Source organism: Salvelinus alpinus, chromosome 6, assembly GCF_045679555.1.
Source record: "Salvelinus alpinus chromosome 6, SLU_Salpinus.1, whole genome shotgun sequence".
NCBI lineage: Eukaryota > Metazoa > Chordata > Actinopteri > Salmoniformes > Salmonidae > Salvelinus > Salvelinus alpinus.
This window is the reverse complement of record NC_092091.1, coordinates 21,687,114-21,708,164: the sequence shown is the minus strand read 5'-3', so window position 1 is coordinate 21,708,164 and position 21,051 is coordinate 21,687,114. Positions and strand designations below refer to the sequence as shown.

Here is a 21,051-nt window from a genome sequence, read left to right as displayed (position 1 = left end):
TAAAGAAAAACTAACAGGTCTGTGAGAGCCGGAATTCTTACTGGTTGGTAGGTGATCAAATACTTATGTCATGCAATAAAATGCAAATTAATTACTTAAAAATCATACAATGTGATTTTCGGGATTTTTGTTTTAGATTCCGTCTCTCACAGTTGAAGTGTACCTATGATAAAAATGACAGACCTCTACATGCTTTGTAAGTAGGAAAACCTGCAAAATCGGCAGTGTATCAAATACTTGTTCTCCCCACTGTATATGACTTGGCACTGAGGTAAAATTATTTTATGTTGGATATTCGTTTTTTTCTCATCAATAGCTATTGGACCAAGCATTCCATTAATTTAATTTGAGATTGTGTAGATTGATATCCGAAAAAAGTGTTGATTGTTCTCCACCATACCATTTTCATTGGCATTGCATGCTGGGTTCAATAGCTATTTACGAGAGATTATCCAGTATAAAACGAATCTTACCTCGGTGCCTAACTGAATCATATACCTCTACTAGCTCTCTGAAAAGTTGGTTAAACAATACTTAACTGTGGATATTCAGTCTCATTTCGACCAGCTGAAGGACAAACCGCACAGACAACCGGTAGAGTAAGTTTAAATGTAATTTTATTCAACATTCTGGTTTGTCAGGAACATTTAGACGATTTTTCAGGCATTTGTTTCAGGCTGTATATGCCAATTAATTGTGTATTACAGCCTGATTACTCAGACTAGTATTCAGGTAGACTACTCATACAGTAAGGATTTTAATGTATTTGTTTTGTGTCTATAGATCACCATCTGACATCAATCAAATTCATACAGTATGGTAAGATATGAATAAGAATATAATATGCAAATATTACTTGCTTAAGTAGATTATACAGTGCAAGAGCGGGTAGTGAGGTCAATGGAGGAGTCAATGGAGGAGAGGTTATTGATTGTTATTCTCAAACTGGACAGTTTTATCTCAATCTCTTCATGTAAAGACTCAATCATGTACACTTACTGACAGTTGTGGCTGCTTTGCTTTAATTTGTTATTAACTGACTTGCCTAGTTAAATAAAGGTTAAACAAAAAATAAATGAAATTGAAGTCGGATAAGGGCCATATCGCCTCGAGTTTGGAGATTCACAAACACTGGTCAAAAACACTGGTACCACCTACAATAGCTGACCACCATACTGAGTGACCACTATACTTAGGTGTTCTCAGGCACATCTCAAGGTGCCTGTGTAGATATGAACACAGTCATCCATATTTAGCCAGCACCCAGCCCTGTTTATCCAGCACCACCCAGCCAGCCATGTGTAGACTAGACAGCCCATCAGCCTATCAGCCCTGAACCCTGTGTTCCCGATCAGCTCTCCCAGGGAAACAGACTCAGAGTCATGTGAATAATTACCTGCCTAATCCCTGCAATTAGATAACTATGATTAGTGCAATCCCCTACCTGCCTGGGTGGAGGGTGAGGGAATACTTACCTCAGGGAGAGGAGGGAGGGAGAGAAATATCTAGAGGGGGGAAATGAGTTGTGGATGATGAAGAGATGGATGGATAAAGAATGAGAGAGGGGAGGGAGGGTTAGTTAGGGATATGAATAACTCCAGTTACTGACTGTAAGAGAGAAGGATTGATGTGCAGCATAGTTAGGTCCAGGGGTGTGTATTAACCTGTTTTTGTGAGCTTTAGTGTACCAAATGCCTTAGTTACTGTAAACTTATGTTCTGTAAAAATGGAAAGAGCTTTACTTGTTACTAGGTGACCTCTTTTTCAAGATTCTGTAAAGAGTGCGTGTCTGTCTGTGTGTTCTTTCCTGGTAAGAGTCTTGGAAGCGATGAGAGGGGGATGTTCAATCATAAGGGATTAATTCCTGGTTGATCAAGTTCAACAGTGAAGCCGCCCTCTGTAAACTCATCAAGCCTATAGGCAAACAGTGGGAGTACAGACTTATGGATTTAAATAACAATCTGGGCAGAAATAACCGCTACATTATTAGTATGTCTTGAGACATTTTTCGACATTGCATGTTTAACATAGCCTATGTTTTGTAGACCCAGTTCTTTGCTGAGGATACATTTATGTACTGAAAGGACTATTTTCTTCATGACATTCAAATAAATACAGGGGTATTGAAATCTGTGAAATCTCTCTCTCTCTCTCTCTCTCTCTCTCTCTCTCTCTCTCTCTCTCTCTCTCTCTCTCTCTCTCTCTCTCTCTCTCTCTCTCTCTCTCTCTCTCTCTCTCTCTCTCTCTCTCTCTCTCTCTCTCTCTCTCTCTCTCTCTCTCTCTCTCTCTCTCTCTCTCTCTCTCTCTCTCTCTCTCTCTCTCTCTCTCTCTCTCTCTCTCTCTCTCTCTCTCTCTCTCTCTCTCTCTCTCTCTCTCTCTCTCTCTCTCTCTCTCTCTCTCTCGTCAGTGTGTGTGTCGTCAGTGTGTGTGTCGTCAGTGTGTGTGCGTGTATGAACTAGAATACTGACATACCTTTCATCTCTTCAGAATGACTAATTATGCGTTTGTGTGTGTTTTTGTGTTTGTGTGAGTGGTTCGTTTACGAGTGTGGCTGCACTCGTATCTATAACGATAGTGTGTAAGGATGTGTCTTTCTGTTTGCGCCTGTCTCTTTGTGCATGGCTGATTGCTTTGTCCATCTGACTACAATTGAAAGGGGATCTCTATCTATCTCCATGTCGGTGTGTCTCTATCTCAGCCGCTCCACCTTAAGGGGAGCTTTAGCAGGCTGTCTTGTTTATGTTGAAGCCAACAGGCACAATATATTACAGTCCAGGGCTCCCGGCTGAAAATCCTACTGGATCTTCTAGTGACCTGCTGTTCTTTCCTGTTTAATTTTTTTTTTAACATTTAGATTAAAAGCAAAGCTCGCTCTCTGTCATAGTTTTTCTCCCTCTTTTTTAAATTTTGTATTCCAACAGACAACACAACCCTTCAGTTTAAGGTTCTGTTCTCTCCTATGAGAAGAAGAGGGACTGGAGGTACTGTAGATTGTAGGTGAATTTGAATGGAGGAGTGTAGTGTTTGTATCTTGTTGGAGGGGTTGGTGAAGGGACAGGAAAGGGGGGGTACTTGGGTGTAACGCTCAAGCTTCACTGCCATGTCAGTGCGTGTGGACTCCAACTGATCACAGAGCGAGAGAGACGGAGAGAGGAAGAGAGAAACCAGAGTGAGACTTTGGTTACACCGAGGAAACGGGAAGAAGGAAAAGGAGCCAAAGTGTTAGTGTGGGGATTTGTTTTACCGTGAGACCTGTTTGACGGATGCACTGACAGAGCTCTCCCAGCTGTGTCGACAGACTCCGTGTCGGACAGGGACAGACAGAGCAGAGCTGAACGGAAAGAAGAGAAGAGAGCAGGACTGGGCAGGAGGGAGGACTGCTCTCTCCAACCTTGCCTGAGACCAGACCAAAGCAGTGGGAAAGATCTGGACTGGGCTGTGTTCCTGGTGGTGGGCAGAGGAGTGGAGGGCCAGGGGACAGGCTCTGACCTGATAATCAAACAGACTGAACATCTCTCCTGGGACCATGTACCCTCAGGGCAGGCATCCGGTAAGTCGCTCCTCTTTTTCTCTTTATCTGACTACTGCTCAGGGACAGAGATTGAGACAGGGACTACACTGAGAGGGCAGAGACATGGAACAGTTAGGGTGTATGAAGAGAGTCCCTCTAACACACACACATACACAAACACACGCAAGCAGTCGCACACACACACACACACACACACACACACACACACACACACACACAAATGAAGTGAGAGTCAGCTATGCCACCCACACAACTACCTTTCAACTACCTCTCAACAGCCCCTGGGTGCAGCTGACAGGGGAAAGACAGGGGGGTGTGTGTGGTTTTACTGTCCTTGTGGGAACAATTCGCCAGTCCTCACAAGGAAAAAGGTCTATTTTAGGCTTAGGGGTTAGAATTAGGGTTAGAATTAGGGTGAGGTTTGGGGTTAAGGTTAGGGTTGAGGTTAAAGTTAAGAAAAATCGGATTTTGAATGGAAATCAATTGTTTGGATAGTAAAACAAACGCTTCTGTGTGTGTGCGCTCTGTATCTGTGTTTACGTGTCCAGGGATAGTGTCTTAGAAGGCAGTGGAAGGTATTCCCTTCAGTCACCTCTCCCCCTACCACCCTCCTCTCATTATTTACTAAACTACAGTGTTAGGAACTGAAGGATGAAGCTGGAAGAGGGGATGGTTTTGACCATACAAAACCATCTATCCGCGAGAGAGGCGGATAGAGAGAGACAAGGTGTAGTTATATATATTTATTATTATTATTTGTTTTTTTACTACCCCCTTTTTCTCCCCAATTTTGGATCTTGTCTCATTGCTGCAACTTCCCAACGGGCTCGGGAGAGGCGACGGTGGAGTCATGCGTCCTCCAAAACATGACCTGCCTAACCGCGCTCCTTATTAACACCCGCCAGTTTAACGGAAGCCAGCCACACCAATGTGTTGGAGTAAAACACTGTTCAACTGGCAACCGGAGTCAGCCTGCAGGAACCCGGCCCGCCACAAGGAGTCGCTAGATCGCAATGAGTCAAGTAAAGCCCCACCGGCCAAATCCTCCCCTAACCCAGACGACGCTGGGCCAATTGTGCACCGTCCTATGGAACTCCCGGCCACGGCCGGTTGTGGCACAGCCCAGAATGAACCAGGTCTGTAGTAATGCATTTAGCACTGCGATGCAGTGCCTTAAACCGCTGAGCCACTCGGGAGGCCGAGGTCTAGTTTCTATAGTCAGATTTGTTGTCCATGTCTTTGTATTTGGTGCAAATGGGTCAGTGAACACTTAGCTTTCAGCATGCAATCACAGAGAATTATAGGTGACATTTTCAGAAGAGGGGGCATGTGAAATCAATTATATGTACAGAAAGAATGCAAATCAGTGGAATAGAATGGAAGCAAGATTGAGAGAGAACCAAGGCATTGTGAATTAGAAATGGAAATGAGTAGGAGATCACACTGGAAATAGGACTATACTCAGTCACAGTTCAGAGGTTTTGTTCAGAGTTGTACAGTGTTTGTGATAAAGTTCGGTCCCAGATTGAGCCAACCTTAACAGATCAATACATACTGCTGCTGCCAGTGTAATGGGATCTACAGCACAGAGTGAGGGTGCAAGGAACGTGTGCCCGCGTGTGAGCTTGAGAGAGAACGAGGAAAAGAGGGTGACTGTGTAGACTTTGAAATAGCCCCTTGTACCTATTACTGTCAAGAGACTAGTTTCTTTGCGTCTCATTTTCCGAAGGTAGTCATGTTTTGTGTGTATCCCAAGCCTCATCTTGTTATACTATTAATATCCTATGAATTAATGTCTTCTTTTGTATCAAATTAACATATCAATGTCCAGATAATTTAAACGTCAGACTCACTGGACTTGACTAGCGGTGTCTGTATAAATCCTGTATGCACCATCCGAGACAAAAAAGAGGAGGAAGGGCCTCTATCTCCCCTGTCACTCACAATGTCACTGGCCTTTTGAAATGATAAGTAACTGAAAACATAAACCACACAGACATGGCAACAGCACTGTGTTGTGTTGACTCCTGTGGCAGAACAGGGACATTGTTATCTGTTAAGCGGTCCTCCTAAAGGGTTAAACCCAGGGCTGATTTACAAGGCAAACAGAAACATAAATTGGTTCCACTGGATTCTTGTGGCTAGTGTTATCTGAAGTTAGGGACTGCTCTGTGAACTAGGGTTGGGTGATGTCAACGTGATTATGCACTCATTAAACATTGTGATATACTCTGGTATAGCCTGCTATTGCCCCCCCACCCCACCCCCCTCCGAAACAAGTTTTTAAAAGATCCCACCGTGAGCTTGCATGCTATGAGAGGGATGAGATAAATCCCCACATTGACAAAATATATTTAGTGGATCTGTGGCACGAAAGAGGTGTGTGTGTGTGTGTGTGTGGGCATGTCTATGTGTGCCGAAGCGCGCAGGTAGAGCAAGTGACACAGTCAAAGAGCCTCGCTGGCTGTGCATCGTGCAATGGGTTGTAAATCATCATGGGCTGCAGACAGAGCAAGCTACTCTGCTGGATAAGAACTGGATAATTATAAACTGATTTGCATTTTTGCCTAATCCTCTCTTATTAGGCTACTAGGCCTTGAAGGTAGGTTGACATTGCTAGAGTAATATGGAAATAGGTCCAGGCCAACTAGGTTACACACCGTTTTATTTCATGTTTCGATTTTTCCATCTTGGTATTGTTTGCTCAATGTCACTTATTTGTCATTTTAGAATAAAGTTGTGATTGAAAATAGCATAGACTCTGACTTACATAATTGTTCCCATTTAAATGCAGCAAATTTAGGACATTAAACACAGAATATTTGTGAAATACTTTCATAACTGAATTTGTCTTAATGCTTTTATGTTATTTAAATGATAAGGATTAGACTTTTGGCATTAAAAAAAAAACATTTGCGGTCTTGCATCAATGCATTTTATGTCATAATGCTTTGCTCAACAGTCAGGTTTGTTCAAATTTCTCATTAGATGTTTCTATCTTGCTATTGTTTGTTCTATCTCTCTCATTATTACATTAAGCCTACCATATTTGTAGGTTGTTCAAAAACAACATAAAAGGTACTACAAATAGGATTTGTATTTTTGCATTGTAATTTTAGAAAATGTCCATAATATATCTACAGTAATAGTGGAATGATAGTGTTTCACAGTATAACTTACCTGCCAGTGTTGTGATATTCGCCTATTGCCGGCTTCTGCTGTCAAAATAGGAAAGCTGTGCAGTGTTGCCAACTTAGCGACTTTGTCGCTATATTTAGCGAGTATTCAGAACCCTATAGCGACACATTTTCAAAAAAGCCACTAGCGACAAATCTAGTGACTTTTTCTGGTGTTATTGGAGACTTTTGGAGACTCTGACGTGAAAGCACGTATCTTTCTTACTCTTCTCAACGAGCAGCGGGTGGTGCCGTGGGCCCCACCCCCGTCCCAAAGCACTCACAGGCGGCCCAGTCCTCGCGCAGCAGTCCCTCCCAGCTGCAGTCAGAGCAGGAGATGTTCACCCCTCCGCGTCCAGACTGCAAATGAATCGCGCATGCGGGGAGCCGCCGCTAGCTGATCCCGCCCTGGCTTCCATTCAGGGCGGGGTGTAAATGTAATGGGAGGCAGACCTGAGAGTGGACAGATGGTGGGATGGACACCGTCCTTATCTACATAGACAGAGTAGGTAGCACACGACCACTGCTACCCCCTTAATGAGTTTAAAGTTAGTGGTATGGTAGGTCATCTGGTAATCTTTGTGTTAAAGCTGAAGTCTACTTTGAGGTCTGTGAAACACTAGCTGATTCTCAGTGCATCCACTGACTAGACCACTCTGTCTTTACCTGTAGGGACTCACAGCATGGCCTGAAATGAACATGGCATTACACGATGTTGAACACAGAGGGAATCCTTGTAGTTTACATATTGTTGTTGGTGCAGTTTAGTTTTTTGGGATGGAGCAGGCTTCGGTGGTGGACATTAGCTCCTGCACGCTTAGACTGAGTGTGTGTGTGTTGACTGAACGACCCCCCCCCCCCCCCCCCCCCCTCCTCCAGAGACTGTTGTGATAGTTGTCTGGAGAGAGTTGATCTTGCCCTGGACTGATCCTGATCTAATGGAAGTAGACTCACACAGGAGGGGACTTACCGCAGGCAGACAGGGACACAGGTCCGGTGTGTGTGTATACGGCAGGGGCAGAGAGCCTGCTACTAACTGCTCACCAGGGGGCCAATGTTACAGCTGTGTGTGTGTGTGTGTGTGTGTGTGTGTGTGTGTGTGTGTGTGTGTGTGTGTGTGTGTGTGTGTGTGTGTGTGTAACTCTACTACATTCTGTTCTCTGGCAGAGCTGGAGTGGCAGCAGAAGAGTTCATACTCCCCGTGACTATTCAGGGTCGGCAGAGAGTAGATTTTCACAAACTGTGCTTTTTAAGTATTAGTAATCTCTCATCTGCCTAGTACATCTAGCCTTAAGTCTGGCCTCTGTGTTCCACCTCCTGACCATTAGGCCCATATTAATACTCTAGCTTGGGGCTGTGTGTACTGGGTCTGGTCTCACTTCTCTGCGTCTCTCAGGGTAACACTTTGTTTTTACAGCCAAGTAAACAAACCAACGCCAAATATCTGGCTGCACAAATCACATATGTTCCCTTAATTAGGTTAGGGCGAGTGGTGCTGTGCGTGCGTTAGCTCTCTCTTGCTTCTAGGTTGTTCTCCTCTGGATACATCTGTATTGTGGAGCTTGTTGTTCTGTTCGCGCCTCAGGATTTTAATGAAATACAGGTACATCATGGATATTTTCTGGCAGATGTAACCATCATCTTTATCCATACTGTTACCTGTTTACATTTCTGATAACAAGCTGGTTCTTATGAAGTCAAGTATGAACACATCAATCCAAATTAACTGTGTTCTCCAATCCTAACGCTCATTCTCCCCTCAGTCAAAGCCTTTGTTGTTTTTTATAAAAAGAGCTGATCTGACCAAATTTTGGATCCACTCCAAGCCCTCTTTTCACTGCTAATCCCTCCATTTCTAATCCAGTATTGTATGGCAGTGGCTTTTGCCTCTCACCACAATGTATTGTGACTAAGTGACAGGCTGGCTGGAGCCATGTTATCAAAGGGCGGCAGGTAGCTTAGCAAGTAAGAGTGTTGGGCCTGTAAACAAAAGGTTACTGGTTCGAATCCCCGTGCCGAAAAGGTGAAAAATCTGTCTGTGCCCTTGAGCAAGACACTTAACCCTAGTTGCTCTGGATAAGAGCATCTGCTAAATGACTCAAATGACTCAAAACATTCAAGTATTAAAGGAGGGCTCCGTTCCAGCTAAGATGCTGCTGCTGACTGCCTTGAAAGTGTGTGTCCTGATCCACTACTCTTTTTAGGACGTTGGTGGGTGTGTCCCATCCCGCTAACCCTAGTCCCTACAAAGCCGTGCCTCCTGGAGCCTGTTATCCATCAACCAGCCTTTTTACACAGGACAGACCCAGACCAGAGCTCTAGAACTCCTGCAGGAAGGAGAAGCGATGGACACCAGACCGAGAGGAGAGAGGGGGACAGAAGAGATGGAGACACCAGACCGAGAGGAGAGAGGGGGACAGAAGAGATGGAGATACCAGACCGAGAGGAGAGAGGGGGACAGAAGAGATGGAGACACCAGACCGAGAGGAGAGAGGGGGACAGAAGAGATGGAGACACCAGACCGAGAGGAGAGAGGGGGACAGAAGAGATGGAGACACCAGACCGAGAGGAGAGAGGGGGACAGAAGAGATGGAGACACCAGACCGAGAGGAGAGAGGGGGACAGAAGAGATGGAGACACCAGACCGAGAGGAGAGAGGGGGACAGAAGAGATGGAGACACCAGACCGAGAGGAGAGAGGGGGACAGAAGAGATGGAGATACCAGACAGAGAGGAGAGAGGGGGACAGAAGAGATGGAGACACCAGACTGAGAGGAGAGAGGGGGACAGAAGAGATGGAGACACCAGACCGAGAGGAGAGAGAGGGACAGAAGAGATGGAGACACCAGACCGAGAGGAGAGAGGGGGACAGAAGAGATGGAGACACCAGACCGAGAGGAGAGAGGGGGACAGAAGAGATGGAGACACCAGACCGAGAGGAAAGAGGGGGACAGAAGAGATGGAGACACCAGACCGAGAGGAGAGAGGGGGACAGTAGAGATGGAGACACCAGACCGAGAGGAGAGAGGCGGACACCCAGAGGAGAGGAGAAAGGGGGACAGAAGAGGAGAGGAGAAAGGGGGACAGAAGAGGAGAGGAGAGAGAGTGGAGGGAGAAATAAAAAGAGAGAACAGGAGTGATGTGGAGGACACACCCACCCACACAAACATACACACACGTCCCCTACACCCAAGATCACATTAACACTTCCCTTCTACAAGTGGTACTCTTCATCTATTCATGTGCCTTTACCCTAAATATTTCACCAGCAAATTATTATTTCATGCCCCTCTGAACATCTCTCTCCCCAGCCTGTCTGAAACAGAGAGACAGAGAGTGAGTGAGAAAGACAGAGAGAGAGCAAGAGAGGGAGATGGAAAGAGAAAGATTGAGGGAGAGAGGGAGCGGGCGGGGTGGCAGAACAGAAAGTGTGCCACAGAGCAGACAGATGCTCTGCAGTCCCGATCAGTCCCAGACCCACATCTGTTTCAGCCCAGAAACAGCAGCCTAAATCAAATGTTTCCCCCAGTGATTGATGGACAGATTAGGGGGAGTGATGAGAGGACGGATGGAGAGAGGAGTAGGGAGGGCTGTGGCCCGGCTGCTGGCTCTGTACTGTTATGTGATCTCCTAGCCCAGTCTCTCCCCTCGCCCCCCCCCCCCCCCCCCCCCGCACCCATGGATAATCCTTCTAAATTCTCGGCTCAACTTGCTCCAGTTTCAGCTCCTCTAAATTGTGATTGAATGCTGTCGTCCCACATGGCTGGCCTGTCTGTCTACCCCCTCCCTCCTCTCCCAGATTAACCGGATCTGTTTGGTGTTTCAGGATCCCCCATGCTGTCTGACACCACCAGGGCCCAACTGAGCCACACTGAGAGAGAGGCGAGGAGACTCCCCCCTCACTCCCCCCACCCCCCACTCCCCCAGGATGCTCTGAGACCAGAACACGCTGGGTCTGTAGTTATATCACTCACAACCTGACCCATACAGAAAACCGGACTGCATTGAGGAATGTGTTATTGTGAGTGCTGATATAAAATGGACAGTCGTCGGTCTGGAATGTAGTCTGTGGTGGTCCACTGTCTAGTGGTCAGAGGATTTGTTAGGCCGTCTCTTCTCTAGCGCAGTCTATCCCCCTCCCTCCCCCCACCCCTGTGTGTGTGTCAGACCAGTGTAGTATGAATGAAGGTCAGTGGGGCTCCGTCGGCAGCCGCCCCTCCCCCACCGGGGTTGTGTACTGAGTTGAAGCCGTCGGTCCAGGAAACCGCCACATAGCCACAGCACTAGGCACAAACTGAGCTGCACAACCCGCAGATTAATTACTGGAAAGACCAAAGAGTGTCTGACCTCCACCATTAGCCTAATTGAAATTTAATTTAATTTTCTTGTCTAGACTAATTAAGCTCCTACTGAAACCTGCAATCTTTTAGCCGCCTAGCTAGACTCTGGACAGACAGGATTCACACCCTATTCTGTGGAAAGAAAGGGGGAGGAAAAAGGGGGAGAGAAGTTAGAGGGTAAAGAGGTGGAGCGGAGAAGGGCAAAGGGGAGAGGTCTGGTATTGGCTCTCAGGGGTGGGTGTGGTGAGAGAGAGAGATGGAGTGAGGGAATGAGAGGAGGGAGAGAGAGATGGACAGATAGAGTTGTGCAGACTAAAGTCCGGTCAGGGCGTGTGAGGTGAAGTTTTACAAGCATTTCGCTACACCTGCAATAACATCTGCTAAATGTGACAAATAAAATGTGTTTTGATTTGAAGCAGCCTATGCCACTGATCTGGAGCATGTGGTTGAATAACACTGACATGCATTATCTTTTTAGCCTCAGTTGTGTGCATTCATTTTTGCGTGTGTGCGTCTCAGGCTTTTTGTGCGTAGCCCCCATTTAGCACAAGGGCTTGTTGCGTGTCAGCTCAGCGCGTGTGTGTGTACGCACCTGTTTGTATGTTTCAGTAGTATGTCCCTCCCTCACGACACTTCCATCCCCTCAGCTATAAAGTCCCCAAGAAAGGGAATGTAACTGAACTGAATGATTACCGACCCATAGCACTCACCCCCGTCACCGTGTGGTGCTTTGAGATGCTCGTCAATGACCACATCACCTCCTCCCTCCCTGACACACTCGACCCTCTCCAATTCACCTACCGCCCCGACAGATCCACGGACGACGCAATCGCCATTTCACTGCACACTACCCTCACCCACCTGGAGAAAATGAATGCATATGTGAGGACACTGTTCATCGACTACAGCATAGTGCTCTCTAAGCTCACCACAAAGCTCACGGCCCTGGGACCGAACTCCCTATGCAACTGGGTCCTGGACTTCCTGACGCGCCATCCCCAGATGGTGAATGTAGGCAACATTAACTCCTCCACACTGATCCTCAACGCGGGGGCCCCACAAGGTTGCGTCCTATGTCCCCTCCTGTACTCCCTGTATACCCACAACTGCGTGGCCTCACACAGGTCGAACTCCATCTTCAAGTTTGCTGACGACTCAACAGTAGTAGGCCTGATTATCAACAATGACCAGACGGCCTAGTGGGAGGAGCTAGGCACTCTGACGGCTTGGTGCCAGGTATACAACCTCTCGCTCAACGTCAGCAAAACAAAGGAGCTGATTGTGGACGTCAGGAAGAACCAGGCTGGGCACATCCCGATCCTCATCAATGGCAGCCCTGCCATGGAGACGGTCAAAAGTTTCAAGTTCAGGAGGCTGAAGAAATTCGACCTGTCTCCGAGGGCCCTCAGTGTTCTACAGGCGCACCATCAAGAGCATACTGTTAAGCTGCAACACAATTCCACCGCCGCAAACCGTAAGGTGCTACAGAAGGTGAAACGCTCAGCCGAATGCACCATTGGGGGCACACCTTCAACACCAGGTGTCGCAGGAAGGCCAAGAAGATCATCAGGGACCCCATTCACCCGAGCCACGAACTGTTCATCCCACTTCCATGACTCAGATGCAGGCAGTACAGGAGCATCATGGCAAAAACGGAAAGACTGGCCAATAACTTCTACCCCCAGACCATCAGGCTGCTGAATAGCCACCACTAGTCAGCTACCTAGTCCCTCCCACCCTCTACCCGGTTATATCGCCCTGCCTCTAAAACAACATCCCTGCTGTGTTTGTGTTCCCCCAACTACACAGCGAGGGGAACAACACATAAAGTGCTTCAGACAGGCTTCAGGGGGGAGCAGGGTCCTCCTGGGGGGCGTTTGTTGAGATTCTTTGCTTTTAGCAGGTGAAAGACAGTGCCGTTTTAATGTTTGTGATTCACCATGAGTTATTCATTTGACGTTTTCCCTTCTCAGTGCTTTGTAGGCAAGAATACATTAGCAAAAAGCATCCTAGCAGAGGAGAGGGAGGAGAGAGGGAGGAGAGGAGAGGCGAGAGAGATGCTAATGTGAGAGGGGGAGGGAGACAGTCATTAGGAGTGAGAGAGGAGGAGGAAAGGGGAGAGAAGAAGAGGGTGGTTGGAGAGAAAGAGTGAGAGAGTGTTTGTGAAAGAGGGGTGCGGAGAGATAAAGAGTGCAAGGACAATGTTTTATGATGTGTGTTGAAGTGACCTTACTCTCCCTTCTTCTTTCCTCTCTCCTTTCTTTTCTCTCCCCCAGGTCCCTATTCAGCCTGGCCAGTCTTTCAAGTTCACAGTCCTGGAGACCCTGGACCGCATCAAGGAGGAGTTCCAGTTCCTCCAGGCCCAGTACCACAGGTGCTGTATACTCACTCACTACCCTCCACCTCCCCCTTATAGACTATACAGATAGTATATACACACCACCCTCCATCTTACCCCATGCAGGCATATGTAGGCACAATCCTAACGTAAAATCCATGTATGTAACTCAAAACTCCCATCTTCAGACACACAGATACATGGATAGCACAGACTTTTACTTCTATTCTGTGTTGATGTTTATGACATATGACACACCATACAGTGGGGAAAAGACTACATGGATCTCCATCTCTGCCACTGCGCTACCTACGATATATATTGGGCTCCCGAGTGGCGCAGCGGTCTAAGGCACTGCATCTCAGTGGTGAGGTGTCACTACAAGCACCCTGGTTCGAATCCAGGCTGTATCACAACCAGCCGTGATCGGGAGTCCCATAGGGTGGTGCACAATTGGCCCAGAGACGTCTGGGTTTGGCCGGTGTAGGCCGTCATTGTAAATAAGAATTTGTTCTTAACTGACTTGCCTAGTTAAATAAAAAATAAATATATGTATCTATATTTAAAAAGGAACTATAGTTGTGTGATATTGTATGTCATAAACATTAATACACAATAGAAGTAAAGGTCTGTGCTATCTGTGTGTCTGAGGATTGTGTCCTATATGAATGCGTGTACCTCAGGGGGGAACTGCCCCTCCTCTCTCTAAAGGACTGGGGGATCCCCCTGGGAACCACTGTCACACTTCTACTGCTCCACTTATTATTCTGTGGAATATTACACGTCAGGCTTAATAATACTGCACTTGATGTATGTGAAAGCCAAGGATGGGTGCAGTGAACTATAAGGTTGATATAACACAGTCATACACAGGTCAAATGCAGGTAGTGATTCTAATCTTATCCATCATAGTCCACCTGGCACAGTGGCAGGGTGCAAGCCTGGTCCCAGATCTGTTTGTGCTGTTTTACCGACTCCTACGCTCGATGTCACAGGCTAGCAGGGTGTGGTGATATTGGTCTGTTCTTCCATATCATAGCAGAGTGTCTGTTTTATCAGAGTGTTAGCAGAGTAGAGTTGACCTCCAGACTGTGACCTTGGTGCTGAGAGCCCAGCTTCACACCATGAGCTGAATACTCATGGCCATAACTCTCTCGGTCACAGCAGTGAACAGTGTGTTGAAACTAGCATTGTTCTCAGCAGCCTGGATCCCATCGGTCTCTCTGTCTAATTGATCTAGACCCATAACCTTTTTCAGCTTTGACACAAAGGAGAGATTCAGGTTGAGCTGCAGCAGGGTAGGTCCTGCCTTAGATCAGTTTGTTGACACGTGTGTGTGTGTTTTCCCTCTTTCTCCGCAGCCTGAAACTGGAGTGTGAGAAGCTGGCCAGTGAGAAGACAGAGATGCAGAGACACTACATCATGGTAAGATCTATTCTATTTCCACCAGCGTTGGTTCACAGACATCAATGAGACAACGTGGAGAGGGAAGCCCTGTCTGTCTTGCTTTACAAAAATACCCCTCTCCATTACACCAACATAGGAAACTATCTAGGAATGGGCAACTCCAGTCCTCGGGGGCCAAATGTTTTCCCCATCCCAAGCAAACACAGCTGATTTAAAGTCATTGCGTTCTAAACTGAAGATCAGGGTTAGTTGATTATTGGAGTCAGGTGTGTTAGCTGGGTCTGGGGCAAAAGTGTGACACCAATCAGGTCCCCTGGGGACTGGAGTTGCCCATCCCTGATTCTAGCTTGTTGAGGAGCATCATCTTGAGTTAGGAGGATGAGACTCTCAGACTGTCCAAAAGCAGAACATATCCCTCTCTCTCTCTCTGTCTCTCGCTCTACTCCCTCTGCAACAGCTTGAGCCCCTCCACATCAGTCTGTCTGCCTAAAGACTTGTATGTTATTAACTATGTCTATGTCTGTGGAACAAACACAGTGAGGACAACCTGAATATGATATGAACCATCTGCTGAGCAGCTCCCATTTCATCAATGAGAGAGAGAGAGAGATGGAAGAAAGTGAGTGAGAGAGACAGAGAGAAAGGGGAAGGGCAGTGCACAATGGTAGACAGACAGACACTACCTCAGACTAAGAGTATTCACACTGTTCTCTGTGACTGTGAGAGGCTGTCCTTTATGGATGATTTCACGTTTGCAGGGTTTGATGGATGGTTGAGTTGGCGGTAGTTGGACAGATATGTAGGAGCCTTTACTCCAATGTGAGGAGAGACTACAGTTTACTCTGTGTTATAGACTGGGGGACAGTCAGCGACATTTGATCAACCCTCATGCATACATACTAAATGTCATGACCTTTGTGACCACAGGACTGTTGGTCAACAGCAGGAAGAAATAGGCTAAAACGTGTGTGAATGAAGCCTTTTCCATAGTGTTGGACTCCCTGGTCTCCATAGAGATGGAGGATAGCTGGGGAAGGTGCAATATACATGTACAATCTTAGAAAAAAGGGTTACAAATGCGTTCTTCGGCTGTCCCCGTAGGAGAACCCTTTTTGGTTCAAGGTACAGTAGTACTCTTTTGGGTTCTGTGTAGACATTTTGATTGTGTGTTTTACATCATTGTCTTGCTGCATGATCCAGCTGCGCTTCAGCTCACAGACAGATGGCCTGACATTCTCCTGTAGAATTCTCTGATACAGAGCAGAATTCATGGTTCCTTCTGATAAGGCAAGTCGTCCAGGTCCTAAGGCAGCAAAGAATCCCCAAAACCATCACACTACCACCACCATACTTGACCGTTGGTATGAGGTTCTTACTGAGGAATGCAGTGTTTGATTTTTGCCAGGCATAATGGGGCCCATCTCGTCCAAAAAGTTTACTCAAGTTTGCCAGGAAGCACCTGGATGATCATCAAGACTCTTGGAAGAATGTTCTATGGACAGATGAGTCAAAAGTATAACTTTTTGGATGACATGGGTCCCATTATGCCTGGCGAAAAACCAAACACTGCATTTCAAAGTTAGAACCTCATACCAACGGTCAAGCATGGTTTACAAATCAAATCAAATTTGATTGGTCACATATATATGGTTAGCAGATGCGAGTGTAGAGAAATGCTTGTGATTCTGGTTCCGACAGTAATATCTAACAAGTAATCTAACAATTCCCCAACAACTACCTAATAGACACAAATCTAAAAAGGGGTGAATGAGAATATGTACATATAAATATATGGATGAGCGATGGCTGAGCGGCATAGGCAAGATGCAGTAGATGGTATAAAATACAGTATATACATGTGATATGAGTAATGTAAGATATGTAAACATTATTAAAGTAGCATTATTTAAAGTGGCACTGTTTAAAGTGACTAGTGATCCATTTATTAAAGTGGCCAGTGATTGGGTCTCAATGTAGACAGCAGCCTCCTGAGTTAGTGATGGCTGTTTAACAGTCTGATGGCCTTGAGATAGAAGCTGTTCTTCAGTCTCTCGGTACCAGCTTTGATGCATCAGTACTGACCTCGGCCTCTGGATGATAGCGGTGTGAACATGCAGTGGCTCGGGTGGTTGTTGTCTTTGATATTTTTTGCCTTCCTGTGACATCGGGTGGTGTAGGTGTCCTGGAGGGCAGGTAGTTTGACCCCGGTGATGCGTTGTGCAGACCGCACCACCCTCTGGAGAGCCTTGCGGTTGTGGGCGGAGCAGTTGCTGTACCAGGCTGTGATACAGCCCGACAGGATGCTCTCGATTGTGGATCTGTGGAAGTTAGTCAGGGTTTTGGGTGACAAGCGAAATTTCTGTTGCGCCTTCTTCACCACACTGTCTGTGTGGGTGGACCATTTCAGTTTTGGTTGATGTGTACGCTGAGGAACTTAAAACTTTCCACTTTCTCCACTGCTGTCCCTTCTATGTGGATAGCGGGGTCCTCCCTATGCTGTTTCCTGAAGTCCACGATCATCTCCTTTGTTTTGTTGACGTTGATTGAGAGGTTGTTTTCATGACACCACACCATGCCCTCACCTCCTCCCTGTAGGCTGTCTCATCGTTGTTGGTAATCGAGCCCACTACTGTTGTGTCGTCTGCAAACTTGATGATTGAGTTGGAGGCGTGCATGGCCACGCAGTCGTGGGTGAGGGAATACAGGAGGGGGCTGAGCATGCACCCTTATGGGGCCCCAGTGTTGAGGGTTAGCGAGGTGGAGATGCTGTTTCCTACTTTCACCACCTGGGGGCGGCCCGTCAGAAAGTCCAGGACCCAATTGCACAGGGTGAGGTTGAGACCCAGGGCCTCCAGCTTGATGATGAGATTGGATGGTACTATGGTGTTGAATGCTGAGCTGTAGTCAATGAACAGCATTCTTACATAGGTATTCCTCTTGTCCAGATAGGATAGGGCAGTGTGATGGCGATTGCATCGTCTGTGAACCTGTTAGGAGGGCTGGTAAGATGGAGGTGATATCCTTGACTAGTCTCTCAAAGCACTTCATGATGACAGAAGTGAGTGCTACTGGGCAGTAGTCATTTAGTACAGTTATCTTTGCCTTCTTGGGTACAGGAACAATTGTGGCCATCTTGAAGCATGTGGGGACAACAGACTGGGATAGGGAGCGATTGAATATGTCCGTAAACACACCAGCCAGCTGGTCTGTGCATGCTCTGAGGACGTGGCTATGGATGCCATCTGGGCCAGCAGCCTTGCGAGGGTTAATGCGTTTAAATGTTTTACTCACATCGGCCACGGATAAGGAAGGGGGCGTAGTTCTTGTTAGCGGACCGCGACGGTTGCACTGTATTATCCTCAAAGCGGGTGAAGAAGGTGTTTATTTTGTCTGGAAGCGTGACGTTGGTGTCCGTGACGTAGCTGGTTTTCATTTTGTAGTCTGTGATTTCCTGTAGACCCTACCACATAGGTCTCGTGTCTGAGCCGTTGAATTGGGACTCCACTTTGTATCTGTATCTGCATTTCGCTTATTTAATTGCCTTGCGGAGGGAATAACTACACTGTTTATATTCAGCCATATTTCCAGACCTCTTTCCATGGTTAAATGCAGTGGTTCGTGGTGGTGGTAGTGTGATGCTTTGGGGATGCTTTGCTGCCTCAGGACCTGGATGATCCAAAACACACAATCAAGTCTACATGAAAATGGTTAAAAAGCAACAAATTATACTTTTTGGAATGGCTTAGTCAAAGTCCAGACCTAATCCCTATTGAAATGTTGTGGCAAGACTTGAAATGAGCAGGTCATGCTTGAAAACCCACAAATGTCGCTGAGTTAAAGCAGTTCTGCATGGAAGAGTGGACCAAAATTCCTCCACAGTGATGTGAGAGACTGATGAACTACAGGAAGCATTTGGTTGCAGTCATTGCAGCTAAAAATGGCACAACCAGTTATTGAGTGTAAAGAGGCAATTACTTTTTCACACAGGGAAATTGGGTGTTGCATAACTTTTGAATAAATAAAATAAGTATAATTTTTTTTTGTTATTTGTAAACTCAGGTTCCCTTTATCTAATATTAGGTTTTGGTTGAAGATCGGATAACATTCGGAATCAAAAATATGCAAAAATAGAGAAAATCACAAAGGGGGCAAATACTTTTTCACAGCACTGTATATTGGTGTACATACACGTTATGTAGAGTAGCCCATGAATGGCTGGAGTTGAGGTTAGCTCTGAGGAATGGTCTCTACCATCTGTGTCTGTGATGCCTACTGTATTGGCAGTGATCTGGAGGGAGGGAGTGTAAGGAACAGAAAGTGAGAAGGAGGGAGTTTGAGAGGGAGGGAGAAAGGCAGGGACAGGGGCTCAGGAGTGAGAAAGTGAGAGAAAGAAAATAGAAAAGAGAGGCTGAGAGAGAGAGAGATACAACACCAAAAGAGAGAGACAGAGAATGACAAAGATAGAGTGGCTGAGATGGAAAGGGAGGAAAAGAGAGGGATAGAGAAAGAGAGCGTGAGCACAGACACGTAAATAATGTGAAGTAACAAGGTCTCAGTGGCTCCACAGTGGAGCTAACCCAGAAGGATATATTTTAGGTAGTTAGACAGTAGCCTTAAGACTTGTTTGCACAGGCAGTCCAGTCTTTCTTTAGACTGCTCCTACCATTCATTATTCTGTCATTTTAAAAACCAGGTATGGGATGTTCCCGCCCGCTAACGTACTACTTCCAGGGAATGACTTATAACTCGGCTGATGATGATAATGATGATGATGTTGAGCATGGAATAGACATCAGGATTAATTTGGAGCAGCATATTGGAATGTTTCCTCCATAAAACGAGGTAAAAGCATAAGCATAAGCAGGCAGCAGGGGTTGGGTGGTGTTTTATACGTTTGATTAACGCACTCTGCAGCTTTATGCATAAGCTAAACTCAGCAAAAAAAAGAAATGTCCCTTTTTCAGGACCCTGTCTTTCAAAGATAATTTGTAAAAATCCAAATAACTTCACAGATATTCGTTGTAAAGGGTTTAAACACTGTTTCCCATGCTTGTTCAATGAACCATAAACAATTAAGGAACATGCACCTGTGGAACGGTCGTTAAGACACTAACAGCTTACAGACGGTAGGCAATTAAGGTCACAGTTATGAAAACGTAGGACACGAAAGAGGCCTTTCTACTGACTCTGAAAAACACAAAAATAAAGATGCCCAGGGTCCATGCTCATCTGCGTAAACGAGCGTTAGGCATGCTGTAAGGAGGCATGAGGACTGCAGATGTGGCCAGGGCAATAAATTGCAATGTCCGTACTGTGAGACGCCTAAGACAGCGCTACAGGGAGACAGGACGGACAGCTGATCGTCCTCACAGTGGTAGACCACATGTAACAACACCTGCACAGGATCGGTACATCCAAACATCACACCTGCAGAACAGGTACAGGATGGCAACAAAACAACTGCCCGAGTTACACCAGGAACGCACAATCCCTCCATCAGTGCTCAGACTGTCCGCAATAGGCTGGACTGAGGGCTTGTAGGCCTGTTGTAAGGCAGGTCCTCACCGGACATCACCGGCAACAACGTCGCCTATGGGCACAAACCCACCGTCGCTGGACCAGACAGGACTGTCAAAAAACTGCTCTTCACTGACGAGTCGCGGGTTTGTCTCACCAGGGGTGATGGTCGGATTCGCGTTTATCGTTGAAGGAATGAGCATTACACCGAGGCCTGTACTCTGGAGCGGGATCGATTTGGAGGTGGAGGGTCTGTCATGGTCTGGGGCGGTGTGTCACAGCATCATCGGACTGAGCTCGTTGTCATGGCAGGCAATCTAAATGCTGTGCGTTACAGGGAAGACATCCTCCTCCCTCATGTGGTACCCTTCCTGCAGGCTCATCCTGACATGACCCTCCAGCATGACACTGCCACCAGCCATACTGCTCGTTCAGTGCGTGATTTCCTGCAAGACAGGAATGTCAGTGTTCTGCCATGGCCAGCGAAGAGCTCGGATCTCAATCCCATTGAGCACATCTGGGACCTGTTGGATCGGAGGGTGAGGGCTAGGGCCATTCCCCCCCAGAAATGTCCGGGAACTTGCAGGTGTGTTGGTGGAGGAGTGGGGTAACATCTCACAGCAAGAGCTGGCAAATCTGGTCCATGAGGTGGAGATGCACTGCAGTACTTAATGCAGCTGGTGGCCACACCAGATACTGACTGTTACTTTTGATTTTGACTCCCCGTTTGTTCAGGGACACA

The 21,051-nt window shown here is 46.6% G+C and overlaps 1 protein-coding gene across 3 annotated transcripts in view; it reads left to right on the top strand.

The window, feature by feature from the left end:
* The first annotated feature begins 2,437 nt into the window (after positions 1-2,437).
* Positions 2,438-21,051, top strand: part of LOC139578354 (transducin-like enhancer protein 4) — an 84,542-nt gene continuing 65,928 nt past the window's right edge. For 2 of the 3 annotated variants that reach the window (XM_071405826.1, XM_071405823.1), the window contains exons 1-3: positions 2,438-3,550; positions 13,324-13,421; positions 14,747-14,810. In XM_071405826.1, coding sequence (XP_071261927.1) covers positions 3,527-3,550; positions 13,324-13,421; positions 14,747-14,810 — 186 coding nt within the window. In that variant the 5' untranslated portion in view covers positions 2,438-3,526. The remainder of the gene's footprint in view (positions 3,551-13,323; positions 13,422-14,746; positions 14,811-21,051) is intronic. The other variant, XM_071405824.1, reaches the window with a different exon arrangement.